Below are 12,418 nucleotides of genomic sequence, written 5' to 3'. Positions count from 1 at the left end.
AGGAAGAGCCTGAGACAATACAGACTTTTAGGAGTGGCCCCATCTGCAAGTTCATGTATGAAAAAGGATGCAGTTGTGCGCAAAACATCACTTATCATCACAGGTAAACAGAACCGTTTATAATAAATGCCAAACCTGTTATAATTACGTATGCGAAAGCACTCTAAATGGACTACACAGAGGTGAATACTTGCTGACCATTCGTAAAAGGTGCTTAAGATAGCATAAAAACTGAAATCTTGTCCAAGGTTTATACAGTTAGGCCTCACTGATGACTGATATTGATATGGTCTTATAGTTAAAGTTGTAGTCAGACAGTTTTATGTCCCACTGGGGACAAAGAGGATTAAGAAGAATTTAAGAATGTATGAATATGCTGGCCATGCATACACATGACTAGTAGTCGACTACTAGTGACTAGTGTCGGGCAGCCATGGCCTACTGGTTAGCACTTCGGACTTGTAACCGGAGGGTTGCCAGTTCGAACCCTGACCAGTAGGCATGGCTGAAGGCACGGCCCCTTGAGCAAGGCACCTAACCCCTCACTGCTCCCCGAGCGCCGCTGTTGTTGCAGGCAGCTCACTGCGCCGGGATTAGTGTGTGCTTCTGTTCGCTGAGTGTGATTCACGGATTGGGATAAATGCAGAGACCAAATTTCCCTCACGGGATCAAAAGAGTATATATACTTATATGTATACTTATATACTTAGTTGCTGGATGATGTCCTATACACCGTCAATTGCCCACTTTATAACACAAAGTTGGTCAACATGCATTCATCAAGCAGATAACAAGCCCATATCTGACAGACTGTTACAAAAGAACCAAAATTGCAGAGCCACAATACAAAAAATTATACAAAACAGGCCAGTGATTAAGGTGAAACATGGCATCACGAGTGTGACCATCAGGAGTGTCACCCCTTTTCATCCCAGCCTTCTTCCTCACCCAACATCCCCATCCCGGAGCGATTGTAATTTGAATGTTCAGATCATGATATTGAAGTGAGACTCTCTTCAGTGGGTTACAGTTGATACTGGCTCAGTTCTTGAAGGTTACAGTGGAGCTGTACCACAGAACTCTCCCGTTAAGCACCCTCACCATGCACCATCATGTCTGGACACAGAGAGTCACCCTCTTTTCAGTCTGACAGGAGGAAACGGTCATTATTCATAAGAGTTACCAGTTCTAAACAAATTGCTGGATCTGGACCTTCTTTGTCTTTAACTGATGAGCCTCTTCATGTGAACAGTTTCCTGTCACTCTTTATCTTTACATTGAATTTACAGTATGTACTCTTTGCACCAAAGCAACCACCAAAACAACACAAACCTATATGATATCCCTCATCCATTTTATACACTATATGCAACTATACAGTATATGTTGCCAAGAAATGATACCTGCTGATCAGGGTAGCAAGGAGCTTCTGTACTTTGGTCAGCTTTACATGGTGGTTACACTGTCAAATTCAGTGAAATCTGCTAAATATTTACACCCAAAATTTCCACTTTAAAATAAAGAATGCTGCGTCCACATTTCCCCTGTCTACATTAATCTGGACCCACCAGTGTAACCTCTGCAAATAATCCTATCTGTCCTGTAAAGAACATGAGATGCAATTACAAGACAAAACATAATGTCTTTATTCATAACAGAGAAAGGGGGCTTGGAAGGAAAAGGAGAGTATGAAACAAATCTGTCAGCCAAAGGAAATAAGAAAGCATAGCATGATAAAGAAAAACACACCTGATTTTTCAACCCCTGAGGTGAACAAGTATGCAATTCAGTTTTTAAGGTTGCCTAAGTACCCATGCAGAGTAGAAGTACTTGCTTTTGTCTAACTTTTAATTCTTGCCATTATTAATTTGAAACTGCCTACAACCACTGGACTACAACCCCATCACTGCCATCACTGATGTTTACAAGACCGTTGCTTTTGGTGTCATCATTAGGGAATTTAAGTCCACTTGCCCTAAAATATATAACGGTATATGCATTTTTTCATTAAAAAAAATAAAAATAATAACAAAACAAATCTAGACCTATTGCCGTGATGTGGTATTAAGGCACAATGATCCAGTTTATCTACTTCAACAAGTTCATCTAAATGTTCATAGAGAACAGTATACCACACTTTAACCAGTGCACAATACTTTGACCCCAAGTGCATCCGCAAGTCTGTGACATTTCTGAAGAATTCCCCATAGTTAGAGGCTGTGTGGGATCTTAGGGATGTGCAATATTTATCATAATGCCATTCAGTATAATACAAATCTAAAACTCCACACTAATGCCATAAAATACCCCTCAACAATTGTTGAAAACAACTTTATCCACAGGACATGTCTTGTAAGGTCGACTGCAGGGTAAATGAGTAGAATCTTGTGGTTATTTGATTTCATCTGAACTAACTGAAGTTAACCTTAATTGCAAAAACTGTTGAAACAGCCACAAGCCAAACAAGCAGACAAAAGATAGATAATCAGTAGTAAAACAGTCGTTCCAAATAGTAGTAATTCGAACTCAAGGATACACAATATTTTCCCACAACTCTCTTAATGAACGTTATTATTTAAGTCATCCCTGTACAAATATCTTTACATTAAAATATTTTGATGTATACTTTCTGAACAGAATTTTTATGCCTTTCAATTGTACATATATACATACAGCTGAATGTCTTCACTTTCAGGATGAGGCTGGGAGTGTTGAGTGTTACGTGCCAGAAACTGTACAATGTATTCCATCATCATTATACTGAATGCAAACCCTACTGTATGTTTGGACAAAAACTGAGAGATAAAGAGAAAAACAGTGAGTCATGTAATGCATAACAATTAAACCCATGCACACATCCTCACTCTCACACACATAGCTTTTGCACGCCGCCACACACACTTAGGGATGTGAGCAGTCCCTGTGGAGCGTTTAGGTCTCGTCGTCGTCGCTGTGGTGTTGGGCCTTCTCCTCGCTGAGGCCGCTCTCGTCGATGTTCTCCAGGGAGTCGCCTCGCTGCAGGGTCAGGTCGGCCACGTTGATGCACGGCAGCGTGTTCTGCTCGGGGTACATCCACGGCTTCAGGCTGGGGTTGTGCTTTCGCTTCCACTCAGGGTACTTCAGGCATGCTTTGTAGATCTTCCTCATTGCCTGAAGAAGTGAGACAACTGCTCATGAGAGGGGATTGATGTAAATACCAAGGATTTCTCTGTTTTCAGCTGATTGTTGTTGTACTAGTCTAAACTGGTCAGTAGGTGGCAGTATAAGGACATAATAGAGCTTGCCTTTGGTTTTTGGAATGGGTTAGTTCAATATGGAAATGGCTTATGCACATTTGAAGGGGTTTCAAGAAAAATAAAAATTTTTACCTTTGGGGCAACAATCTGAGAGACTCGGTTGACCACCCATTTGGGCAAAGACCCTGGGGTACAAACAAACAAGCATTTAGACACATTTTAAGTGTGATCTGTTGACAGGCTTTGAGGTTGCATGCATGATGAACACATTTGATCCCGCGATTATTTACCCTGTCAGCTTTGATGCTTTAACTTAAAACACCAACCCGCCCTAAGTGGGTTTGTAATCAAGCTATTGTGCTGGCTGACATGCTGTGGCTGTGTCTGTTTTGGGACAAACAATGTGCAGCCATCTTAAATCAATCAGCATCTTCGGGGTGTTATTAAAAGCAGAAGGCCTCCATTGTGTGGAGTCCTGTGGAATGATGTGCATGGGTGGAGGGAGCTGAACTGTGGCGGCGGTCCCACAGGTCACCAGCAGCTGGTGAGTCGTGGCAGTGGAAGACATTAATAATCCGCCGATGTCTCCGAGCAACGAGGAAAAAGGGATGACATCAGCACATTTATGAAATATGTCCTGCACTGGGGTTTATTTTCGGGAATCAAAGACTTCCTGACCCCGCTTCTGTCCAATGGAATCAGTTCCTGAGGCGTATAGCTAACGCTAGAGGCCTGCGGCTGAACAGGGCAGTGAAGGGCCTCATTTATAAATGAGGGCCGTGTTAGGGAAATTGCATTAAAGAGCTCAGGGCAAGCCTGGCTTTAACAAAATAAATAAATGATAAAAGAACAAATAAAGCAGCCATGCAAGCTACATGCCTGAGTTCTTTGAGTGTGCTGTGCTTGTGTACATGAAATATTTCATCTCAGTGCTTTCAAAGGTGTAAATTGAGGTTTGAGGGCCTCAGTGGTGGATAATAGTTGAATTATGGAAATGGCTGGAAATGTTATGTGCCAAATAAATGGGAAAGCTGTTATCCCTATAGTGAATGAAGACATCTTACGAACATGAAGCGGTGTTGGAATATGAAGAGAGGTTTACCTCTTGGGTCCACTTGTGTTAAGTAGTAGAGGGAGCAGCAGTTTGGCCCATTGGATTGGATCAGGTAACCAGTGAGGAGTGACACTGCTCTCACATAATCCTTCTTTGGCGGATATTGCTGAAACAACATAATGAGATATAAAGACCTTTTTCCAGAGTGTATACCACACTATATTACCTTCACTGAGATAATATCTAACATATGCCACAACTAAAATGGAATTTGGATCATGTAATTAAGTAGTGTCATTGAAAGTACAAGTAAATCATTGAGAAGGAATGATAACTACATAATTTAACGCAGTGATTGCTTCTATCAGTGATGATGTTTAGCAACAGGCCTTCTACTTTCATCTGTTAGTGATTTTGTAAGAATCTCGTAATTTTCAACATTTTTTGTTTTTCCCCTGAAAATGAGAGAAGACTAGGAGGGCGAAAGATTTGAGAGTGACAGAAGTGACTACTCCCAACATCTGGTGTCAGGCACACTTTTCCTGGACAAGGGGATCCATGCAGAGTTCTGGGCTGCACTCTCTGACACCCCACGTGCATGGAAGAACCCCTCTCAGAGAGATTCTGTTATACTTCTCATCTCACAGAGGGAAAAAATGACCTACCGGCGGCGCACAGGGCACATACTGTAATTATTCATTGCTACATGGAGATTAAATCACCACGCCGTTCACTTGACACCGTGGTCAGACTTTTGCTACTGGCCTTTACGTCTTCTGTTACACATGTGTGGACCTAAAGCTTACATACCTACTTATCTACTTCCACAAGGCTCAATGAATCCTGACTCTTCCAAAACAAACATTTCAAATGTACGCACCGGATGTTTGACAGAGTAGTTGATGATCAAATAGTCATTGCCCAAGGGCAGCCATGACCGCATTGTGACAAAGTCTCTGTTCTTCAAGGGGCTTGGGCACCTCCCTAGAATCACAGGAGGACAAATATGCAGTGAGAAAGATACACATCACATGCTATTCGCTTTAATACTGCCCAGGAAAACTGTCAGCATTAATGTGATGTGTTAGTTTAGCATTCCATGGTCTTTGCAAAAAGAGGAAAGATCCATCTATCCTAATTTAATGCCTCTCTTTACGAAGACAAATTTGGTTAAAGCTCTTTGGGTAATGGAGACACTGTTAGAAAATTGAATGTTATTGATTCGCTTGCTGGTGTAGTGACTGTTAAAAAAAATATGATTCATCTCCTGTATCTAGGCAGGGAATTTTCTTGTTTTCTGTGTGTGTGCTGTGAGACTATCAATGGTGGAGCAAATCAGAAATAGAACCAGACAGGACTCCAGAGAGGAGCAGAAATGGACTCTCAGTGGGAGGGAGAAACCCAGTAACCAGATGGTGTGTGTGTGCCACTCACAGGAATAATATCCCACATCTGCATTAACCGTCAGCCTTCCGATGTCAAAGGTGTCAATCATGTTTGAGTCCCACTTCTTTCTGTAGCTGGTGTCATGAAGGACATCATATAATGTTTCTGCTGTGACATCTTTGCACACAATTTTCATCTAGAAAGACAGAAAAAAAGATACATGGTTAGTCTTTTGGGACATGCTGTGTTTTCGGTTGACCTTGTGACCTTTGCGGGATGATCTGTGTTCTTTATGACTTCTCCTCTTTAATGCTATGCTATATAGAGAGAGACTTGGGAAAACTGTTTAGTTTCAGTGACAAGTCCATTAAGTGTCTGGAACTGAACACTGCTGGAGTTACACAAACCATGATATAATCCATTTACACGATGGCATGAATAAGTGCACTATGATCAATAACGGATTTCTTGCTTCTTGTCAGTAGAGAAATTAGACTTTATGTTGGGTCAAGGAACAGTAGCAGTGCTAGTCCATAAATAACCAATTTACTATGGCTGAGTAAGGTATGCAGGTGAAACACATATCCAGCTCACAACCAAGCTGCACAAAGGTCTAACAATGAATTAGACTCCCTGGAGTACACTTTCCACAAGTGAGCATGTGCACATAAAACATACCCCCCACAATCAGACCTGTCAAGATGAAGTAATGAGATATACAACTCAATATGTCAGCATGCTATGAAATTCCCCTGTATGGTTTTCATTCTTGGCCACTGTAGCCAGAAATAATGTTAAAAAGACAGCTTGAAGATGAAAGTGCAAAGTTACCTTCGGATATCAAACTCCCTAAAAACACATTTGTTTCCTTTGCACTCTTAAAACTGCTTACGTAGGTCTATGGATCAAGTAAGACCAAAAAATGTCAGGTGCAACATGATAAGATATTGTTTGGAAAGTGCAAGAAGTAATGTAACCTAATCCTTAATACCCCTGACATCAGCTGAATTATTCATTTGACACCTCCGCCCAACCCAGCGCGAACCGTCGCTCCCCAGTTCCACTGGGCTCCTTGAAACGAACTCTGTTTGGTCTCTATGAATGGAATGTCGTCAATGCCTACACATACTAAATTATTCATGGCAAGAAGTGCATCACTACCCCAGAAAGTTCTATTAATTATTGAGACACGTCTGTCATCCCTGTTTTGTCGATATTCTGGGGTCCAAAACCATTTTCCTCTCCAGCCCCAGAGCAGCACTCAAAAAAGGGGCCCCAAACAGTGTTGGGTCTCTCTCCACCAGCGGTGCCCCTTAGTCATTGATGTGGAGGTCAGCTGTAGTGCTCCATTCAAAAACATATGCATACCCTCCGGCTGGGCCGCAACTGGGACTCAGGTTTCCGCATCTGAGCTAGCAGTTACCACGAGTTTTTCCGCTCTTAATTTTTCAGGATGTCTCCTGCGTGCACCCTGCCTCTTAAAAGTGGGCTCTTTCATCACTGACACTGACTCCTGGGGATGGGCAGGGGATGGGGGTAGGGGCTGGACATGCTGCTTCAGTTGGTTAGATGCAAAGCCACCCCTCTGGTTACTGATGAGCCATCACACATGTGGTAAATCATTGTGTGTGTTGTGTGTGTGTGTGTGTGTGTGTGTGTGTGTGTGTGTGTGTGTGTGTGTGTGTGTGTGTGTGTGTGTGTGTGTGTGCGCATGCGCTCGCACGTGCGTGTGTGTGTCTGTGAGAGAGTTTGTGTGTGAGTGTCTGAAAGACATTCCTTATGTAACTGTCAAGTACTGTATTGGTGTGTGGACTGCTGTAATGCTTAAAGCTTATCAAAAGAAAGGTATACCAAAACCAAACAAACAATATTTGCACAAAACAGATGAAATTACAATACTGATTATATTGCTCTTAAGGTTGGGTGTCGTGGGTAAATAGGAACAACAGACTGGGGACACTCTCTAACAACATGCACTGCTGGTGGAGTAGCAGCACAGGCCTTGCCTTTTGTAACTTGATGGCACAAAATCCTCACTCTAAAGGAGCAACGTGATAGGAGCTGCTGCTCAGTGCCTAGATTAATTAAACATGAAGGCAGGAAAAGGCCTACTGCCTGAGAAGATTCCCTGGATGTTCCCGAAGCCAGAGATGCTGTCTCCTACAAAATATATGTGGATCATCTATAAATAATATTCTACCTTGGGTCTCCACTCTGGCAAACATCCAGGGAGAGGAAAGACGCCATTGTGCAGATTTCACTAGGGTGATAAAACCCTGAATCAGTAACAGACGACATCCATTGCAACCTCCACTCCAGTCATATATCTGCGCTCAGCAGTTATTTTACTGCAGCTGTGAGCGAAAGCTGCTATCATAGGGGGACAAAATAGGACTGAGGCAAGGCACTGAGTGTAACACAATGTTCTTCAACAATGGATCCACCCCCACCTTGCAGCTCATGGTCAGTTTTAAGTGGGTTTATGCCTTATATAATACTCCACACACTGTGCCATCGGGAATAATCCCCCTATCATTAAACAATGTTCATTCATCATCATAAGTGTACCTCCACTACAAAGAGGTGTAGTGACTGTAGGCTACCCATTTTCCCCAAAAGAAACAGAACACCAATAAGGCGGCCTCCTAAAAAATGAACTTAGCCTAATTAATTTGAGTGCGAGAATGAAAGATGCCATTTAAAAAAGACATAGGAAATATACATCATTTAGTTCCGTAGTCAAGCATTAGGAAATTTAATTAGGCCCACAAAGTTAACACGAAGCTGTGAACTTTGCTAGAGAATTTTCCTCACTTTTGCAAATGTCAAGTTACATTCAAGTGTAGCCTAGTATACATAATAGAATATTAAATTGCAATGTTATGAATAACTAGGCAATCCTCTCAATGCGAAAAAAGTCTTCAGACCGCAATGCAGTGAAAATGCATAGAGGAAATGCAGCACACTTGCCTTGAGTTTCTGGACACCTTTGCTGTCATCGCCGTCTCTACACCATACCGTCACGCCACCTTTGGTGTACCGCGCTATCCATCCTTCGTGGTTTTCACATTGTTCTTTGAACGACGCAAAATCGGTATCATCCGGAATCTGGACTGGCATCTTGCCCTCTCCCGTGCAGCGAATCAATCAGATGGACCGGTGAGGACTGACTGCAGGGTTCCCGATTCTCATAAGATCTCCCCGGTCGTGCTTTTTCCCCCTGACGGTTTTGATTGTACGGTCTGTTTAGATTTAAAGCTTACCTGTGTCCAGGTAAACGACAAAATAAGCGACGATTGTCATTAGCCACACGAAGATACAACTTGATGACTGCCTGACGGGACGTTAGCCTACTCCAGCAGGTGTACCAGCAACCCTTGTGACGCGCTAGTTCAGGCACTCTTTCACATTGATGAGAGAGAGCATTATATAGGTAAGGAGTCACGTTACCGACATCCTTTCAGGTGGGGCAGTAGTCTACACGAGTACACATTTAGTCAGACTGACTGATGAACAACAGATCGGGTGTCATGTTTGCCCAGTACTAGACTCCTTTTTCTGTGGCTATTTTGTTTAGCCTCCGTGGCTGGATAGAATACAGCTCATATTTCGCCAGCAGCCTCGGAACATGCTCTCCCACCTTTTGTCGCCCTCCCTTAAAACCTCTTCCTCCCCTCTCATCCACTTTGGAGTGTTATGCAACCCTTCTTTGTGAAGATCAGCAGATCCATGATAACACAAGTAAATGCTTCCTATTCAATCATAGGTAGCCTAAATGGAAATCGTTTCCCAATGTGCACTCTGTCAGCAAATACAACCAAAAAATTGTCTGGAGAGGTAAGAAAAAATCAAGCATCAATTGGAAAAGACATAGCCTACATATTAAGTAGCCTATTAATAAGAGTCTTTATTTGACTTGGATGAAAATCTCTTTGTTGGATATGTACTGACTGTTACAGGAAGTTAAGGATTTTCAGGTTTTGCATAATGTAAAATATTCAACTAGTTGAACAAAATGTTTTAGTGTCTGTCAAGCAGCCTGTTTGAACTAAGGCCCATGAGAGTGGATACATAAAGTCTGGAATTTCAGATTCCTCATAATAGTAATTCATTCTAGCTATGTTAGAAATTGCTATTTTAGGCAAGAGGCTATAGCGCTATAAACTAAAGACAGTCAGCACTCAACCAACCACAAATAAATGCTTTCATCAAGCTAACCAAAAGTGGACACAATTGTGAAATGTAGTCCACCATAGATATCATGTAGCAGATTTATCAGAGACCATAACAGTATCAGTGGTACGATTGCACAATGTGTTTGTTGGCAAGGTTTTTATAAGGTCTTGCATCTGTGGCTATTCTTGAATTTCAGATTGGTTATTTGGTGTACATTTGCTTTAAAATGTTTAAAGCGCACATATGATGTTACATGTCATTTAACCTGAACCTTGAGCTTCAGATGAAGCAACACAAATGAAGCCAAACTGATGTCTCTTTGTGAGACAATAATATACTCCCAGACTAAACCAGCAGCGCAAAACCAAACATTTAGTCCTTGATCCATATCCAGCTGTATCACTGCAACTCTCCCTCCACAGGGCTACTAGCTTGTCATGCCCTCTCTGTGGGACTTCCTCTGGCATCCACTGCGTGGCTCCATATCTCCCTGCTGGCTGCCATTCCTCATGAGCGTCAGTCCTCTGGGCCGGCCTGCAAGCTGTTGCATGTAACGTCAGCGTGACACCTTGGGATGACCTCAGCCTCCTGAGTGGCTGGTGGGAGGGAGGTGTGGGGTGTGGGGAGGGAGGGGGGGGGGGGGTGTGTGGGCCGCTGGCTCCCTCTCTAGTGTGTGTGTCAACCATGGCTGCAACCTGAGCTCACGTTGTTCAACTGCTCCACAGTCCAAGATGTGCCGCTGTCTGTTTAGACCTGCACTGTCACTGAAGGTGAGTGCTTGTGCTTGGTTTTTCTGAAGAAGCTGATCCTTAAAGAAAAAAAAACCTTGTGTGGCTAATGATGTCATTAATGGAAGAGGGATAATGAATGGATGATGATTCACCTGAATGGATGATGATTCATTACTGAATGTTAGTGTCTGTGTTTCCAGAGGGTAAACCAACAGCAAACCCAAAAACGAAGCACTTATGTGGAAACAGACCAAATATTTTTTTAGTGATCTGATACATTTGGACAGAGCGTATTTGCTGGATAGAGTATTATACTGACATACGCCACCACAACACACGCTGGCATACGCCACCACACGGCATCTGCACCACCACACATGTTAATATTACAGTCATAGGCATTGAGGTCATCATTTAAATAGTGCTTCTGTAATGGTGTGCTATTAAGTGATGTCTTGGTCTGAGAATTCAATGCAGCTGTTTCAAATGAGACTTGTGCTCCCACCAAACCTTTCGTTGCTTTGATAAACTGGGTTAAATAGCAGAATATTACATACAGTATGTGCCACAGTTCACAGGTATGGTAACATGAGATAGGCTACTTCATCCATACTATTGCTGTGACCATAGCTATTTGGCTGATCAAATAAAGTGGGATGTGAGTGACCATAAAACACTGCTATCCCACACGTTGAAATGATTTGAGTTGATTTCTGAAGGTACCTTAGAGCTTCACATTCCTAACCACTGGTGAATGAGCTTTTGTTGCACTGCGAGGAAATGTTGTGCAATACCCACCATATTCTGTGATGTTTAAGCCTTGAACCCCCACTCATTTAGCATGCCGCATAGTATGACTAAGCTTTGTCCCCTTTTTCTGGCTGTTAACCTTTCTCACCTCCAGACATCTGCACAAGTAACCTGATCTGAATGGCTTGCAATGTTGCCATTGTTTCCCTTACCATTTATTTGCAACATGGCCCTGACCCTTTTAAACAGAGGCTACTGAAACACCCCAGTAACCATTGTCACCATTTCTTATTGGTCCCCGAGGAACTACCATTAGAAATATTTATGATGTAGTCATTGGACCATTGGCTATTATCTCCTTCTTGTCTACACAGTTAATAGACATAATAGGCTATACAGGCTGACTATTGCAATACAACTGAAATAGAAAGGAATGAAACAGAACGGAAAGAAGAAGGATGCTCATGGACTGTTTAGCGGGAGGATTCCACTGAAGTTATGCAACAAACCACTTGAGCTCACTTGTATATACAAGGATACCAGCTTTATCTGAGAGGATAAAATCATAACAACCATACACATTCCTATGTCATCCTTCTAAATCATTGTCTTATCTAACTCTAAATCTGAATCAGAATAGCAAATCAAATTCACACTAAGATAAAAAGCTGATAAAAAGGAGTGGCCCTTGCATTCCTTGTTTTGTCTCAAACTAAAATTGTATCCCAGGTAACCAATTGTTGGCTCAAGTTGGTCTTAATGCTGAACAGGAAGCAGTAAGGAGACCTCTGGTACCCCTGAGGAGATTGGAAAAACACACTTAATTATTTCCCCGTAAGGTAACCCACTCATGTACCCTTGTGGTTTGATATGGAAAAGCGGCCACGTGACAGGAGATGCAAAAGCACACTCCAGAAGTAAAGCATGGCCCTTCTCTGAAGCCACAAAACGCTGCAAAAGAGCAGGCCACTTTTGTCTTTAAGTATCAAGAATGGCAGTGCGCCATTCTAGGTAATATCATTATCAACATCAGTGAGTTGAAAGAATGAATTCCACGGAAAGTGTAAAGAAAAAGAAGAGAGCAC

At 42.3% G+C, this 12,418-nt stretch overlaps 1 protein-coding gene across 1 annotated transcript; it reads right to left on the bottom strand.

Annotated features, from left to right (window-relative positions):
- Nucleotides 1-1,671: 1,671 nt before the first annotated feature.
- stard15 (StAR-related lipid transfer (START) domain containing 15) lies at nucleotides 1,672-9,262 on the bottom strand. The gene is made up of 6 exons (XM_076293012.1): nucleotides 8,647-9,262; nucleotides 5,725-5,872; nucleotides 5,171-5,274; nucleotides 4,339-4,456; nucleotides 3,369-3,421; nucleotides 1,672-3,150 (listed from the first exon to the last, which is right to left on the bottom strand). The coding sequence occupies exons 1-6, from the start codon at nucleotides 8,794-8,796 to the stop codon at nucleotides 2,932-2,934; spliced, it is 792 nt and encodes a 263-aa protein (XP_076149127.1). The 5' UTR covers nucleotides 8,797-9,262; the 3' UTR covers nucleotides 1,672-2,931.
- Between the last annotated feature and the right edge of the window lie 3,156 nt (nucleotides 9,263-12,418).

Source organism: Alosa pseudoharengus, unplaced genomic scaffold, assembly GCF_046254945.1.
Source record: "Alosa pseudoharengus isolate Yale_2024_CS ecotype anadromous, Long Island Sound unplaced genomic scaffold, YU_APseudo_1.1 YU_APseudo_1.1_scf_19, whole genome shotgun sequence".
NCBI classification, from domain to species: Eukaryota; Metazoa; Chordata; class Actinopteri; order Clupeiformes; family Clupeidae; genus Alosa; species Alosa pseudoharengus.
The sequence above is the reverse complement of the archived record's forward strand: the minus strand, read 5'-3'. Positions and strand labels throughout refer to the sequence as shown.